Source organism: Gopherus evgoodei, chromosome 1, assembly GCF_007399415.2.
Source record: "Gopherus evgoodei ecotype Sinaloan lineage chromosome 1, rGopEvg1_v1.p, whole genome shotgun sequence".
In the NCBI taxonomy this organism is placed as follows: domain Eukaryota; kingdom Metazoa; phylum Chordata; order Testudines; family Testudinidae; genus Gopherus; species Gopherus evgoodei.
In genome coordinates, this window is record NC_044322.1 from 212,236,658 (window position 1) to 212,254,804 (window position 18,147).

Below are 18,147 nucleotides of genomic sequence, written 5' to 3' on the forward strand. Positions count from 1 at the left end.
CCCAAAGCCCAGTCATAAGGTGCCCCCCAGCCCAGACACTTGCACCACCTCCTCCCCCAGAGCCCAGCCGCAGGGCACCCTACAGCCCAGACACTCCCACCTCCTACCTCCTTCCCCTCCCCCCAAGAGCCCAGGGATCCAGAGGCAGAGACAGACTGATGCTGGGTCCAGGGCTTATGTGGCATTTCCTTCACGCCGCCTCCTTCCTTCAGGGCGTGCTGGGAACTGCAGCTGTTGGGAACTCTCCAGCTTCCTCCATCCAGCAGTGTCTTCTATTTGCAAGTTGGGCTCTGCCAGGTCCAGCAGCCCCTAGTGGCAGACAACAGCTCTGCAGCCCATTTCTGTTGGGGGGGGGGAAAAGGAAATTCTGCGCAGAACATTAATTTCTGAGCAAATTCTGCATTATGCAGTGGTGCAGAATTCCCCCAAAAGACAGAGTAATGCTGTCTTTTAATTGGCCAGAACTTCTGTACCTCCTATTGTTATTCAGGCATGACATCCAAGCTCTCAATATAACCATGTGTATGGGAATCTGAGCCATTCACAAGTGAGCCAGGCTTCTTTCTCCAAGCAGTACCATGGAGGCATCTGTTGAGATTATACTGTAGCCACCAAAGTAGACACAACAGATCAAACAAGGAGTCTACCCTCATCTTTAAAACAGAAGTAGTCTCCATTGGTTGTGCAAGTCCCAGCATGTAATATTCTTTTTAACTCAGCAACCAGCTGAGCAGTGCAAGCAGGAGGGAGGGGGATTGTAATCTCTTTAAACTGCATCTCTACTGAAAATGAAGATGGCTACAATATGCTCTTTTGTCTTCAAATAATGTGAGACCTTGGGGCTCCTGGCAAAGTGCTCATGTTAATCTGAGGGCTTGTCTACAGTTATTTGAGAATGGCTACTGCTTTTTAAATTCATACCCTACCTTAATTGGAATTAATTTGCAAGTGAAGACAAACCCTGCGTTACTACAGTTCTTCAGGGCGGCCACAGAAGGTTCAACTTGTTTTTTATATCAAAAATGCTAAAAGCCAGAGATTTTTTGGAATTTCTACTTTTTAAACTTAATTTTTAAATCACAAACCTACCACTAGTAACACAATACAAACCCACCCCCAGGGGACATGTTTAACAGGAAGGAGGTTTTTCTTTATTCTGCTCTCCTAAAATTTCTCTAGATTTATTCCTCACATTGATTCTAAACAATACTGAAAGAAAACTTCTCCCTTTCCTGTTTACCAAGATGCAAGCAACTGCATAAATTATATAATAATTAAACTCAAATCAAATTGCTCTGAACTGCCTTAGGCAACAGACAGCTCTGCCAGCAGCAGGAACTGAGTTTCTCTCAACAATTTCCAGAGGCAATGTGAGCTGGCAGCAGGGGGTTGACACCAACAAAAGAAACAGCTCAAGCTTGAGATGAAATCCAGCCAGAGCTGCAGTTGTCTCTCAATAATTCATCTCAAAGAATAAAACACTCCATTAAAAAAGTAGTCTAAAATTAGAATTAATGAGAAGAGTCAAGATACAATGTTGCAGCATTACAGTAACTTGATGCTGGCTATATTTAAAGACATTTTCAGTCTTTGTATTTTCAGGTTTTTTTAAAATTTACCTCCAAATATTACCCTTTGGGATGAAATTTGTCATGATTATTTTACTCCAAAAGTGATTTTTTTTGTGAGAGTGGCAGAAATTAGTTACTTTGCATAACTTTCCAAATAATCAGATATCAGAAAATGATGTTTTATCATCAGTCTGTCTCAGATTTGTTTGCACTTTCAAATAATGCAAGACAATTTTACAAATTTTAATGAGGTAGCAGTAAGTAGACACAAGCTCTGCGCACCTAATCATATACTTATCTGACTCTCCACACCTATACGACCCTCCTTTGGCAATATTCCCCATGAGGACACAAAGAGGGGCATACAGATTGCACTAGAACTAATCAAAAACTGCAGCTATCTTAGCACATTCACACACTCCCACTGGTTGGTTGGAAGTATTTATAGCACATAAATCACTGTAGTCTCCAGGGTCCAATGCGTGAATATGTACATCGCATGATTACACAAGAAGATAAACTCATCACGCTCTAATTTTTCTCTCTTACTTTCTTGTCTTTAAGAGCTACCTGGCTGGTACAAAGAAAAATTATGGCATGAAATGCACACAGGTCAGGAAAGTCAAGGATGAGGGTCTGACAATTTAATATTCATTTAGTTTTGTCTTTTCTTGGTTTAAAATATCAATCCAAATACATCACAGGCCAGTGGCAGGGCAGGAGGGATTCTGGATTTAACAATAGTGTATAAAATATCAGCTAGGCAAACACAAAGGAAGAATGAATTTTTGATTGTGCTAGGAAAATACAGCTTCCTCCTCACATACACACAGAACACCCAGAGACTCCCAATGGTTTCACATCTCTTTACATGCATCTTATTTAGTAAGCACCACCAAAACCTAGGACCACAGTAATACAGCAAGTCCACAACTGTGAAAGACAGCAGGCTTGCTTCCTCTTAAACTACTACTGGAAAAAAGAATTTAAGGTTATTGCCCTCTTAGTCACATCAGCCAACACAGATTAGCCTCATCCATAAATTCCAACCAACCAGCCCCAGAAAAGCCTCACCTAAAATTCCATCACCACTTCACACCACAAGTGCGATCCATCCATTCCACACATACACATTTCCCAGCCAGCCCATCTGGCACACAGGAGATCTACGAATTCAAAGACACACCCAGACTCCATTCATTGTTTAAACCCTACCTATGGGTCTCTTCCATGAACATTGACAAGTCCCATCCATGGACTGTCTCCCAGTCACATTGCCCAGCCCAGACAAGCTACAGCGACAAATTCCACCCACTGACTCACCCTCCAGCCATACAGAGAGCCCCTGAGTGAATTCCCAAAGCAAGCATATAAGCAGCATGATAGAGGGAAGATTGCTCGATTTTCCTTGATAGCACCTCCGTCTCATGGAGCCTTGAGGACAGTCCCCATTTTCCCTGATTCTCATACACACTCAAGTTGTATATTAAGTGTCCCAGCCCTACTTAAGTTCCCCTTTCTAGACACTCCCTAGGCTGCTGTATTGGGTCCCACATGCTAGGCCAACGTGCTTTTAAACTTCCCTTGGTCTGGACAGGCAACAACCTCTCTGGCACATGCAGTCTCTCTATCTGCCAATTTCAGTAGGGGTACCAATCTGCAGTCCTAGGCCTCAAGACCCATGCTGAACACACCCATGACTTCCCAGCACATTCTTTCCCAGAGCTGCAAACTGGGGGGCACTCTGGTTTATAGTTTAACTTTTTCAGGGACACGTGATAGGCAAAGCAAGGTATTCTTTAAAGAAGGATTTCTAAAACAAAACACCCTTTATTTTAGGCAGCAAAAGAAATACATAGATTTAAGTCAAACCCCACCTATATGGCATTTCCTCATCACTCAAGGGTTCTTTGAGATTTGGGTCAGTGTCCTTTCAGGACTCCGAGTCCCCTCCAGCTCAGCTCTGACCCCTGCACTCAAAAGCATCCCCTCTCACTCAGGAAATCCGCACAGGAGTCCCTCCTCAACTTCTCAGCCTTTGCATTTTTAAATACCTGGTCTGACAACTGGTTTCTTTGATCCCCTTCTGGGATTTTCCACTTTCAAACCCCACATTCAAGCTGGAGAAAACTGGTATCACCTAGGATGCAGCCATCTCATTGTTCTGCCAGGTCCCAGCCTATACACTTACTGATAATTAAAAACTGTCTCAGTCAGAGATACAGACCCAGGTGCCACAGACTGTCTCCTTTGCATAAGAACTACAAGGCAAGAGTAGAGTAAAAATAAGGTCTTAAACATACATAATGTAGTAAGATGAGGCCCTGAAATATAAACTTTTGTGTCAGAGGCCTAGTTTGAGGCCTGAAGCCAAATCAAAGTACTTCCAGGCATTGCTAAGCAAAAGGTAGGCTGTGAGCCAGAGGCAGGCCTCGCTCACAGAAGATGGCAAGAAGAGGGTTGATAGAAGCAGCTGCATTCACACATGTAAGTGCTAACAAGAGGAACTTGTGCCAAGATGGCACCTGGACAACCCAATACAAGGACAATTCACAGACATAACAAGGAACAGGCAGGTGCATCTTAAAGACAAGACAGCATGATGGATAGATCTGTTTGTCTGAAATAACATGATCAAGGAGGAGACAGCACCCTAATGAACCAAGGGGCTGTACCTCAGTATGTCAGTAGGGATCAGTAATCTGTCCTGTAACCATATAAAAGTAGGTCCAGGAGTGCGCATCTTTGTCCAGCCTAGGGGGCAGCGGAGTGTCCTGCCACTGACTGAGCTGTGTCCATTGCCCCGGGGCAAATATTCATAGTATGTCCTGTAAAGTCTATAGGAAACTATTATTGTGCTTTGTTTGACAATAAACCTGGCTCAAGTTCCTTCGTACTTTACTAGAGTCTGTGGTCTTTGGGGATCTCTCGGGGTTTGCTGTGTCAGTTATTTGCGCAGAGCTGGGGCAGCACACAGAGGGAACACACGCAGCTGACTTATCGAACAAGAGCAGAGCACCACACCGCTAGCTACTGACAACATACAGTGCACATAATCTCAAAATTAACAGTACACAATACACATGCTCCTTCATCCTGCAGACAGATCAGGCTCTAGCATCTTACCCAGTGAGTCCATCTTGTTCTCCTCTATGAGTCTATTGATTAGTCCGTTGGCTCTCTCAATGGTGCAGACAGCAACATCTAGTGCTGAGAAACGTCCAGCAGGGGAAGTACTTCCCATATAGCCTTCTACCCGCACACCCACCTCCTGAAACAGAGTCTATGTGCCGGGGAGACAGAACATTTGTTCACAGAATTAGAATCTTTACTTGCAATCAGAATATGCTGCATACTGGAATCAGCACAGTACATATATTCTAAAACAGACAGATATTCTCAACATTATATCAGATAACCCGATTAAGAGCATGGCTGAGCCAGCTAGTGCCTGCTGTTTCCTATTCAACTGTGCACTTTTCGCCCCACAGCAGAGCAATCCAAGTCACTGCTCTTTATTGTAATAAACTTTGTACCAAATATGCCTTGTGAAATATGATTTGAACATTTATAACTACACCGCTACCTCAATATAATACCACCCGATATAACACGAATTTGGATATAATGCGATAAAGCAGTGCTCCAGGGGGGCAGGGCTGCGCATTCCGGTGGATCAAAGCAAGTTCAATATAACACAGTTTCACCTATAACACGGTAAGATTTTTTGGCTCCCAAGGACAGCGTTATATCAGGGTAGAGGTGTAATTGGCCAAATAATAATATAGTGGAATGTGTGTTGCTACATTATATGTGAAGTTGTGAATGCCCTGTATGACCTTACTAGAACAAGTTCAAACCCACACACCCTCGGCTAGACAAGTTGTTAAAGAGACTTATGCTAAAGAAAAAAGTAGTAAACACGCATTCCTATGTAAATTGAGGTAAACAGGGTCCTCAAGACAGGAGGAGGAGATGGCAGGAACAGAACAATTTGCAATTTACCAAACAAGTGGGTGAATAAAGAGCATGAAGCCCCTTCATCACCAGATTCCATGTCACTTTCCTTACTGCTTAAATACATATTACTTTGAAGAGTAACCCTCCAAAGAATCCACCTCAAAGGTTCACTGGCCTATAAAAGAAAGGGATAGAAGACCTCAAGCTCTCTCTTTCACCTAAGATGACAAAGGCACCAGCACCATTGGGAGAGATCCTGGCCAAGAAGAGAGAGTCAGTCTTGCTGGAAGACTGGGAGTAAGAAAGGCCATCTTAAAGTCTTGAATCAAAACTTGCTGGATTAAGTTTTAGACTTTTAGATGCATGTCTTCACTTTTATTTGCTGGCAACTTCTAACTTTCTATCATACTTGAAATATTTAAACTCCTATCTTCTTCTGTTAATAGATGTATTTTATTTTTAAATCTAAAAACAAATAATGCAGTGCTGTGTTTAAACTGAACAATTTGGTAATTCCAGTTAAAGTCGCAAATTGTTGAAAATTGACTCCATAGCGCAGGGGTGAAAGTAACTTACAGGATTTACCGGTACTGCTGGAGTCTTGAGGGGGGCGTGGCCTCATCCAGAAGAGGTGTGGCCTCTCAAGATTTAAAGGCCCTGGGGAACCAGCTGTTGCTGGGAGACCCAGAGCCTTTAAATCAACCAGGGTCTCCCAGCTTCAGAGGTGGCTGGGAGCCCCCTGGGGCTCTGGGGCAAATTAAAGGGCCCGGGGCACTGGCCGCCAGGGGGAACCTCGAGCTTTGCGGGGCTGGAGCAGGGATTTAAAGGGCTCAGAGCTCCTGCCGCTGAGGGAAGCCCAGAGCCTTTTAAATCCCTGCCCCAGCCCCACCGCCAGAGCCAGAGCCATGGCCGGGATTTAAAGGGCTCTGGGCTGCCCGCAGCAGCGGGGAGCTCTGAGCCCTTTCAATCCCCGCCGTGGAAGTCTATGCGGTCCAGCACGGCGTACTAGCTCTTGCCAGGATGCCATACCGGACCGCACCATCTTACTTTCACTTCTGGGGCAATGAACCTTCATAACTGAACTGTCTAGGAAACAGCTGGACACTGCAGAACACATGTTTTGGGGAAAATCCTTGACTGGGAGCGTGTTGGGGTCACCTGGCAAGTAGTAACCAAAGCTAATGGAAGCCAAAGTGTGACTGGTGTGTTGCTGGCAAGCTGCTGGGGTCAGAGCTGCTAGACCAGGGCTCCAGCTGTGCACAGACACACAGTGTGTAACCTGTAGGCTGGTTGTGAGCAAGCCAGGTTGGGAGCTACAGTAGCAAAGCCTTGTGAGGTTTGCAAAGCAGGCAGTGACAACTTCACTCTGATCTGGATTGCACCCCAGAACGTGACAGCCTTACTGCAGGATGAAGTGCACACAGCAGAAGGAGAGGTGACCAGCACCATCACACTGGAAGTTTGTTTCAGAAGAAAACCAGACAAGTATTCCAACAATGTCAAAACATCCTGTTTCAATGATTTTGGAATAAACATTCATATTTTTTGTTTTGAAATGACCTTTTGTTATATATACACACTATAAATAAATTACACACACACACAACATAAAAAGTAGAAATTGAAATGAAATGTTTTGATCAACCCAAAATTCCTTCACAGAGACTTTCAATGTTTCGGATTTTGTTCTGATTCTAATCTAAACCAATTTTCAAAATCCTTTGCAAAACAGAATTTCTGTCTTCCACAAAGCTCCAATTCCGCCCCCTCCCGCATTTCATACAAATGTTTCCACATGTTTAAGGGTCTGAAAAGATTTGATTTGACAGCTTTGTGCCATACCCCCACACTCCTGTACTCCACTTACCTGCAGGTAATATTTTTTCTCTTTGGCCACAGAGACAAAGGGGAGGATGAACAGAGCTTTCTTATGGGTCTCCAAGACTCTCTTCAAGATGAGTAACTCAGCAACTAGTGTTTTCCCAGCACTAGTAGGAGCTAAAATAATATGATCCAAGAAAAGTGTGTCAAAACTTAAACTGCAAGCGATTAGCTACTGGATGACTCCAGAGGTGGAAAAAGACGGTTACTCACCTTTGTAACTTGTTCTTCGAGATGTGTTGCTCATATCCATTCCAATTAGGTGCGCACGCGCTGCGTGCACGTTCGTCGGAAGATTTTTATCCTAGCAACACTCGGTGGGTCGGCTGGTCGCCCCCTGGAGTGGCGCCGCTATAGCACCAAATATATACTCCTGCCGACCCATCCGCTCCTCAGTTACCTCTTGCCAGCTACTCCAACAGTGGGGAAGCAGGGCGGGTTTTGGAATCGATACGAGCAACACATCTCGAAGAACAACAGTTACAAAGGTGAGTAACCGTCTTTTCTTCTTCGAGTGCTTGCTAATATCGATTCCAATTAGGTGACTCCCAAGCCTTACCTAGGCGGTGGGGTCGGAGTGAGATACTGCAGGATGCAAAACCGCTGAGCCGAAGGCTGCATCATTTCTGGATTGTTGCACCAGGGCATAATGGGAAGCAAAGGTGTGTACTGAAGACCAAGTAGCTGCTCGACATCTCCTAGATAGGTACTTGAGCTAAGAAGGCGGCCGACGGGGCCTGAGCCCTGGTAGAATGTGCGGTAATATGTCCCAGAGAAACATGAGCTAAATCATAGCAAGTATGGATGCACGCCATTACCCAGGACGAAATCCTCTGAGAAGAGATATGTAGGCATTTCATCCGGTCTGCCACTGCAACGAAGAGTTGGGGCGTTTTGCGGAAGGGCTTCATCCGGTCAATATAAAAGTCGAGTGCCCTACGGACGTCGAGGGAATAACTGCTGCTCTCGACGAGAAGCATGCAGTTTGGGAAAGAAGACCGGGAGGAATATGTCTTGATTGAGATGGAAGGCTGATACTATTTGGGGGAGAAACGCTGGATGTGGACGCAACTGCACCTTGTCTTTGTGCAACACTGTATACGGTGAGTCCACCATCAGAGCCCGAAGCTCAGAGACTCTTCTAGCCGACGTCATGGCTACAAGGAAGGCTGTTTTCCATGACAGATATAGGAGCAAGCAGGTTGCCAATGGCTCGAATGGAGGAGACGTAAGTCTCGTCAGGACCAGGTTGAGGTCCCAGGAAGGGGTAGGGCGGCGTACTAGGGGGTATAGACGCTCCAAATCCTTGAGGAACCTCGAAACCATAGGATGGGAGAAGACAGAGTGACTATCTTCTCCTGGGTGGAAAGTAGAAATAGCTGCCAAGTGCACTCGCAATGATGAGCTAGCGAGGCCTTGCTGTTTAAGATACCAGAGGTAATCCAGTATAGTGGGGATGGAAACCTCCGTGGGTGTGGCATTCAGTGTTTGACACCAGCAGGAAAATTGCTTCCACTTGATCAAGTATGTAGACCGAGTGGAAGGTTTTCTGCTACCCAGGAGTACTTCCTGCACTGGAGTAGAGCAGCCTAACTCCGACTGGGTTAACCATGCAGGAGCCACGCTGTGAGATGAAGGGATTGCAGGTCTGGGTGGTGAAGCCTGCCATGGTCCTGAGTTATAAGATCTTGATGAAGAGGCAGGGAGATTGGGTTGGCTATCGAGTGGTTCAGCAACGTGGTGTACCAGTGTTGTCAGGGCCACACGGGGCGACCAGGATCAGGCGAGCTCTGTTCCTTGGGAGAAAGGATGCTACAAAGTATATTGAGTTGGCTATGCAAAATTCCCACAGTTGGATCGCCTCCTGACAAAGGGGGGAGGATCGAGTTCCTCTCTGCTTCTTTATGTAGTGCATAGCCGTTGTGTTGTCCATAAGCACTGAAACACAACAATCCTGCAGATGTTGCTGGAACATCTGGCACGTCAGGCAGACTGCTCTCAGTTCTCGGACGTTTATGTGCAATGCTAGCTCTTGAGATGACCAGAGGCCTTGCGTGCGAAGATGGCCGAGGGGAGCCCCCCAGCCGAGAGATGACGTGTCCATTGTTAGGGACACTGAAGGCTGCATCGGATGGAACGGCAGTCCTGCACATATCAGGGAGGGTGTTAGCCACCAGTCGAGGGAGCCTAAAATGCTCTGAGGAATGGTGACCACGTCTATGGTATCTCTGCCTGGGCAGTAAACTGAGGCGAGCCAGGTTTGAAAGGGATGCAGGGGTAGCTTGGTGTGCTTGGTTACAAAGGTGCATGCGGCCATGTGACCAAGGAGGCTGAGACAGGTGCAAGCCAAGGTCGTCGGAAAGCTTCGGAGGCTTTTTATAATTGAAACTAATGCCTGAAACCAGGATAGTGGCAGGCAGGCTCTTGCAAGTTTGGAGTCTAGAATGGCTCCAATGAACTCTATTATTTGTGTGGACACCAGAGTAGATTTCTCCAGATTGATCATCAGACCCAATCGCCTGAATAGGTCCGTGATGATGCCCACGTGTCCGGTGAATTGGACCTCGGAGGTCCCTTGAATAAGCCAGTCGTCTAGGTAAGGAAAGACATGTATTCACCGACGACAGAGGAAGGCGGCCACTACAGCCATACACTTCGTGAACATGCAAGGGGCTGTAGAAAGGCCAAACGGAAGGACCGCAAACTGAAAATGTTGGCGGTGCACCATAAACCATAGGTACCGTCTGTGCGGGGGATAAATGGTGATGTGGAAATATGCGTCCTTCATGTCAAGAGCAGCGTACCAGTCTCCAGGATCCAGGGATGGGATGATGGTCCCCAGGGATACCATGCGGAACTTGAACTTTTTCAAGAACATGTTGAGTCCTCGCAGGTCCAGGATGGGTCAGAGACCTCCTTTTGCCTTGGGGATTAGGAAATATTGGGAATAAAACCCCTTGACCCTTAATTCCTCCGGTACCTCCTCTATAGACCCGATCGAGAGGAGCGTACGAACCTCTTGCCAGAGGAATTGCTTGTGAGAGGGGTCTCTGAAGAGGGACGGGGAAGGGGGGGTGAGAGGGAGGAGGCGAAATAAATTGGAGGTGGTATCCAAATTCTACCATGCGTAGGACCCAACGATCCGAGGTTAATTCGGTCCAAGCAGGGAGGAAGGAGGAAAGGTGGTTGGAAAACTGAAGGGGACCCTGGGGAAGGACTGGTGCTCTGCTCTGGGGCACACCTTCAAAAGTTCGGTTTAGGGCCCGTCACTGGTTTGGAGGGACCGTTATTGTGGCCCCCTTGGGGTCCAGACTGCCGCCTGCGCTTACTGTGACCGCGCCTTCTGCCAAAGTCTTGTCGTGGCCTGGGTGGGGGTGAAGGGAGCCGAGGCTGGCTACAGAAGGACCTTCGTTGGGTCTGTGGGGTATGCATCCCGAGGGAACGCATAATCACCCGATTGTCCTCGAGACTCTGCAGCCTAGGGTCCGTTTTCTGAGAGAAGAGACCCTGGCCTTCAAACGGCAGGTCTTGGATGGTGTGCTGCAGTTCAGGAGGTAGGCCTGACACTTGCAGCCAGGATATCCATCTCATCGTGATTCCGGAGGCCACGGTTCTGGCTGCCGAATTGGCAGTGTCGAGTGAGGCCTGGAGGGAGGTCCATGCAACTTTCTTTCCTTCCTCCAGAAGGGCCTGGAATTCCTGGCGAGAGTCTTGTGGGACCACTTCAGTGAACTTGCCCACAGCCTGCCAGATATTATAAATTATATCTGCTAAGCAGGGCCTGTTGGTTCGCCACCCTGAGTTGGAGGCCCCCCACAGAGTAGACTTTACGTCCCAACAGGTCCATACATCTAGCCTCCCTTGATTTTGGGCGGGGGCTTGCTGGCCACGGCGCTCCCGCTTATTCACGGATTGGACCACCAGAGAGCATGGAGGAGGGTGCGTATATAAGTACTCGTACCCCTTGGAGAGCACCATGTACTTTCATTCCGCCCCTCTGGTCATGGGAGGGATAGAGGCTGGGGATTGCCAGATGCTGTCCACTTTGGCTTGAATGGAGCGGATGAATAGTAAAGCCACATGAGTTGGCGCATCTGCCGATAGTATGTCTATTACAGGGTCTTCAACCTCCGGGACTTTCTCTACCTGTAGATTGATATTTAAGACGACTGTGCCAGGAGCTGGATCGGTGTCTGGAGTATCAGGCCAGCGAGCGGCATCTCGAGTGATGCCGCGAGTACGACCGGCACTGACAGGGAGATCGGTAACAGGACTGCGAGCAGCATCGGGATCGTGACGAGAACGAGAACGCTGGCGGGACCTCGATCTTGAGTGGTGCCTCTCGGCAGTGCCGATCGAGGACAGTCTTACCATGGCAGGCTTGCCTGTTGACTGAATAACTCGCACTGGCGGTGCGGGGGGTTGAGGCAGGGTGGGCTCCGTTAATGCAATCAGTTCCCTCGCCGTAGAAAATGTCTCTGGAGTGGTGGGAACAATGAGCTCTACCAAGACATGCGCCGGGGAGCTGTCAGGCACCGGACTCAACGGCCCTTGCGAGGCCGGAATCAACAGTGCTGAGATTGTCAGTGCCGCGGCAGTTACTGGTGCCGGGCGGCTCGACTTAGGCTGTTGCTCAGACTGCGGTGTAGATAGTGAAGCCGCAGGAGCTTTGAGCTTCTTGGCTCGCAGGGAGAGGGAGCGGTGCCGGGCAGGTTTCTGGGCCGGTGCCAGATGGTGCCGAGATGTCTTCGTGGTGCCGGCGCACTTCAGTGCTGATGAGGCACTTCTCCCCGGTGCGGCCTGTCCAGCACCCGGTGCCGAAGGTGGAGGAGTGAGGGCTGCCTCCATTAGGAGCTGCTTGAGGAGAACGTCCCGCTCCTTCTTCGTCCGCGGCTTGAAGGATTTGCAGATCCAGCACTTGTCTGCAAGGTGGGATTCCCCCAAGCATTTGAGGCAAGAGTCGTGAGGGTCTCCTGTGGGCATCAGCCTGCGGCAAGCCGAGCACAGTTTGAAACCCAGTGAGCCAGGCATGGGCCTGGGCACCAGGTGAGGGAAAGGGATAATCCCCAACCCTCTGAACTATATACACTAACTACGTTTACGAAAAATTAATAAAAGTATTAACTAGAACTAGAAAGAATAACTATATATGCAATAAGTATTAGAACGAGTGAATAGCTAGGGAGGTGGAGATCAGCTAAGCCGCGCTCCACTGTTCCAATGACCGACACGGGCGGTAAGAAGGAACTGAGGAGCGGATGGGTAGGCAGGGGTATATATTCGGTGCCATAGTGGCACCACGCCAGGGGGTGCCCAGCCAACCCACTGAGTGTTGCTAGGGTAAAAATCTTCCCACGAACGTGCACGTGGCGCGCGCACATCTAATTGGAATCGATATGAGCAAGCACTCGAAGAAGAATTGCATACGAAGGAAAATATTCCGAAGTGCCTAAATGTCTAAGCCACTTTTAAAAATGGGATTTAGGCGTGTCTGAAAATTTTACTCAGAGACTTTCACTTTAAGGATGCTAGTTCATACTCAGCCCCTGATCCACAATAACTAAAAGTCATTACCACTTTGGTGGCTGTTCAGTCACTCATATAAAACAAGCCAGTGGGTCTCCATTCAGTTCCTAGATGACAGGAAGTAAGAAAATGGCCACGGAGACTGGATTCCCTCCTCCTATCTGGAGATGGTCTCAACAAAGCAGGTTAGAGGCACATCAGTGAGCTGAGCCCAGTAACTTGCCCTGCTGCAATCTGTGCTGTATCTCCTCTAAGGCAAAGATGATTTCAGCCTTCAGAGCTGCCAGCCCAGCACCTTTTAGCAGCAGTAAAATCATTTATATTATATTAGTGAAGCTATAGTTAAGGCTGTGATTTAGTCACAGAGGTTGCAGAAGTCACAGAACCGTGACTTCCAGCGACCTCCATGACTTCAGCCTGCAATGGTTGGGAGCTGCAGGATCCCCAGCCACCCATGGGGGCCAGGAGCTGCGGGAAAACCCTGAGCTTCAGGCCACCAGCAGAGGAACCATCAAGCTCCAAGCTGGTGGCAGAACCCCCAAGCTCCCGGCCGCCACTGGCGGCAAGGGTATCCTGCAGCTCCTGGCCCCCGCAGGCAGAAGGGGCACCCCACAGTTCCTAGCTGCCACAGCTGTGGGCAAACCCCCAAGCTCCCAGCCACCTCGGACCCCCAGAGCTGCAGGTGGCAGAGGTATCCCACAGCTCCCAGCTGCTGCAGGCAGCTCCTAGCCCCTGCGTAGTTGCCCTGCTTCAGGCCATATGGGCTTCCGTGAATATTTCTTTTTTGCCAATGACCTATCCATGACTTCTACTAAAAATATCCATGACAAAATCTTAGCCTGTTACAGTGCATGATTCAGTCAGATGTCTGCATACCTGAGTAAACTAGGTTCTTCCCCTCCAGGACTTGTCCAAGCATCAGGCACTCTGCTTGCCATGCAAACATATGTACTACTCCCAGACTGTGGTATTTCTCCAGAACTACTTCAGGAAGACCCCAGCTTGCTAGGAGCAGCTTGTCTGCTTGGTCATCAGGAATATTCATCTGTTGGCATCGCCCTTTGGGAAAAATTCCAACATCAGCAGAGGCAGCATAGTGAGTAATATGACACTTATGACTTATGCACTAAACTTTCAGAAACACAGGAACTGCCATGCTGAATCAGAGCTGTGGTCCATTTTATCAAGGATCCTGTCTCTGACAGTGCCCAGGACCAGCTGCTTCAGAGGAAAGTGCAAGAAACCATACAGAATAACCTGCCCCCCAGAGAAAGTTTCCTCCTAACCTCTCATAGTTAGGAGATTGGGTTATGGCCTGAAGAATGAGATTTTATATCCCTTCCAAAAATACTGCTTATTATTTTCATTTTTTCTAGTCTAATACTGGATATTCTTGCCATCCACTTAAATGTCCAGTCCCTCTTGAATTCTGCTAAAGCTTGTAGCCACAACGATCCACAGGCTAATCATACATTGTATGAGTAGTATTTCCTCCCTCGGTTTTTAATTCACCGTATTTCAATTTCTTTGAATATCTCTAAATCTGTTATCTGAGAAAGGGTCACAAGAAATTCCTGATCTGCCTACACTAATCCATTCATTATATTCTATGCTTTCATCATCTCCCTTTTTATTTACCTTCTAAAATATTCTCTCGCTCTGCATATGATAGCTTTTCTATATCGCAAGCCATTTTCTTTGCCCATCTCTGAACTCCCTGCTTTTTGAGATGGGGCAATTCATACGAACACAGCTTCCAGTTGAGGGTGATTAAGATACTAATAGAACTATAAGAGGGGCGGGGGCCACACCACGTGGCTCGACCCCGCTCCGGTGGGCCAGGGCGCTGGGTCAGGGGCTGCACCACGCAGCTCGGCCCCACTGCAGTACTCTGGCTGGGGTGCTGGATCGGGGGCCGCACCATGTGGCTCAGCCCCGCTCCGGCTGGGGCGCCACACCACATAGGTCCCAGAAGCAGCAGCATGGCCCTGCTCCATCTCCTACATGTTCCAGTGGGAGCTGCAGGGGTGGTGCCTGTGGATAGAGCAGCATTCAGAACTGCCTGGCCGCGCCTCCGTGTAGGAGCCAGAGAAGGGACATGCCACTGCTTCCAGGAGCCACTTGAGGTAAGTGCTGCTCAGAACCACACCCCCGAGCCTCTCCCCACGCCCCAACCCCCTGCCCCAGCCCTGATCCCCCTCCCGCCCTCCAAATCCCTCGGAGCACCATTCTGCACCCCAAAGTCCTTATCCCCAGCCCCACCCCAGAGCCCACATCCTAACCAATTTTGTGAGCATTCATGGCCCACCATACAATTTCTATTCCCCAATGTGGCCCTTGAGCCAAAAAGTTTGCCCACTCCTGCATTATAATGGTCCTTATATTTTCCATCCTATTTCTTATTCATCCTAATATTGTTTCCTTTTTATGAGTGCAGTTACACAATGAGCAGAAATCTTCAGCTTTTGCCACAATTCTGCCCTAGATTTCACCCCCCCGCCGCCTTGCCATAGCTAATTTAGAACCCTCATTAGCACACCCTGCCTCCCAGAGCTAGCACTGGTAAGAAGTTCACTCCCTACCCCCCCAAAATAAGAGACTGTCTACAGCTTTAAAGAGCACCTTTCAACTTCAAAGATCCCACAGCACAGAAACTAAGATACTAAGGATCCAAAGGGATCAAGCAACCCAATCCCCTTCAAGAATGAAAGGCAGCAGTACCACACAACAGAGTGAAGACTTTCAAGGGGCAATTAGAGTATGGCTACACACATTACAAATAGATTCATGTCAACAAGTCTCAGAGCCTGGGTCAACTGACTCAGGCTCAAACTGCAGAGCTGGCATTCATAGAATCATAGACTATCAGGGTTGGAAGGGACCTCAGGAGGTCACCTAGTCCAACCTGTTGCCCAAAGCAGGACCAATCCCCAAATTCCCCTCTTAAGGATTGAACTCATAACCCTGGGTTAGCAGGCCAATGCTCAGAGCCACAAAATAGCAATTTAGCTGTTCAGGCTCTGGCTGGATCCTAGTGAGGGGGGATGGTCTCAGAGCCGGGACTCCACCTCAAGCCTGAACATCTACACTGATAATTTTAACCCCACAGTATAAGCCTCCATCAACACCAGCTACCACTAGGTGACTCAGGAGTGTCACTTATTGAATCATTTTATAGAACGTGTCCCATCCAAACACTGACCCAGCCCAACCCTGCTTGCCTTGATCTGACAGCATTATATCAAGCATAAAGTGGCAAATGTCTGCAAGCTTAGTCTGAGAGATGTCAGTGTTTACAGAAGACCTGCGAAAGGGGATGAAGACACAGGATATTAAACATTAAATTGAAAGTCATTCCGCAGGACTGTGTGCTTGAAGATACCATGGAGCTGCAATCAGCTTATTGCATCCAAATGAATCACCCTGCCAATTTGCTCTACTCTCCTTATTAAAGCACATTATGAGCCTCCTTTTCTCTCCCAAGGAATGGAAGTAGTACTATGCATTAATTGTGTTTTGGTAGCACCTAGAGGCCCCATTGTGCTAGGCGCTGACAACACACACAAACGGCTCCTGACCCATAAGAATTTACAAGTCACGGGCATTGTCTCTCCCTCTAGCCAGGAAGGGGAAAAAATTCTGATTCCCCGTTACATTGCTCCCCTCCCCCACCCGCTGAGTGCCGGGCCCGCCCAGCGCGCTGGTACCAAACAGCCCTGTGCTCCGAACGAAGAACCTGCCGGGGGCTCAGGGGCGCTGCGCCCCGCGGCTCCCTGCCCAGGGGACATCACAGGGTGGCCCTCGCCGCGGGGCCCGGCTCCCGTCCGCTGCCCGGCGGGTGCGGCCGCTCGCTGCCCTGTCCCCGGCGCACCCAGGCTGGGACCAGACGCCTCAGGAGCCGGCGCCGCCGGAAGCTCTGCCAGGGGCCCCCGCGACGGCTGGAGCCGACTCCCCACCCGCGGTGGCAGCGCCCGGATGGGTCACACACACCCCTGCCCCCAGGAGCGGGCGCGCCGGGCGGTACCTGAGCGGCTCGGGCTGCCGCTGCCCCACAGGGAGCGCTCCAGGCCGGGCGGGGGGCTCAGCACGGGCCGGGCGGGGGCCGCGGACCCGAACTGGCTGCCGCCCCCGGGAGCGGGTGGGGAACGGGCCAGGCAGCCTCGCCTCGGCCTCCCGGCGCCACCAGCCTGGGAACGGGGCCCCAATGCCCAACCGCCGCCATCTTCCCGCTCAGCCATTCAAACCCCAGCGCCGCCCCCGCCCCCCATGGGGTGCCGGCTAACGGGACCGGAGCGCGCGGCCAGCCAATCAGAGAGCGCGCGGCCGCGGAGACACTCAGGAGAGGCTCCGGCGGGGGACGCTCAGCTCGTTAGCGCCCCCTGGCGCCGGGCGGTCAGGTTTCGCCCGCGCCCCCAGCCGCAAGCCCGCGGGAGGGAGTCTGAGCCGGGGTCGGGCCAGCCGCAGCGTCCAGGGCTAACGACGCGCTGCCCCGAGAGCCGAGACCCTGATGGCGGCCTCGCACCGCGCCTCAGGCTGTGAGCGTCCTGCAGCCAGGCGGGGAGCCGCTCCCCTGCAAGTACAGCCGCACAGTGCCCGCGGGCATGAGGTCCTGGCTCCCCGCCCATGGAGCTGACAGGAGCCAACAGCCCCACCCAAGGGTGCCCAGGTTCCCAGGCTAGAGGGAAGCACGGGGGTCCAGCATCCAGGCCTCCTTGCGGAACCAGCCAACTGGGTTTTGGGCGTTGGGAAATCCGGACACAATGCGGCTGGCAGTTCTAATGCTTTTTTATTTTCACACTAAACAAGCAATGGACCACACAGGGCCGGCTCCAGGCACCAGTGCTCCAAGGGGTGGCACTCCGACTACTCCCCCCCACACACACACACTTGTGATGCAAGAAGCTGGGAGCTGGCCCTGAGCAGAGGTGAGCGGGGAGGGCCGCAGGAAGTAACCGGAGGGCGGGGAGGGACCCAGAGGAACCGGCCCCCCCCAGCTCACCGCCGCTCCACTACCGCCTGCTCCCCTGCGCGCACCGCTTCGCTTCTTCCGCCTGCCTCCTAGGTTTGGTGCGCGAATCAGCTGGCAAGCCTGGGAGAGAAGGGGGAAAAGCGGAGCGGGAGCGGCAGCGGCGCGCTCCGGGGAGCAGGCAGAGTGGAGGTGAGCTGCAGCGGTGGGGGGGGGGGCACGGGGAGGGCTGCAGGAAGTAAC

General features: G+C 50.1%; 1 protein-coding gene across 1 annotated transcript in view; it reads right to left on the reverse strand.

Moving 5' to 3' along the window:
- Positions 1–16,994, reverse strand: part of POLQ (DNA polymerase theta) — a 147,502-nt gene extending 130,508 nt beyond the window's left edge. Inside the window, 4 exon segments of the mRNA XM_030534424.1 lie at positions 4,698–4,854; positions 7,399–7,529; positions 13,815–13,997; positions 16,963–16,994. Coding sequence (XP_030390284.1) covers positions 4,698–4,854; positions 7,399–7,529; positions 13,815–13,983 — 457 coding nt within the window. The 5' untranslated portion in view covers positions 13,984–13,997; positions 16,963–16,994.
- Between the last annotated feature and the right edge of the window lie 1,153 nt (positions 16,995–18,147).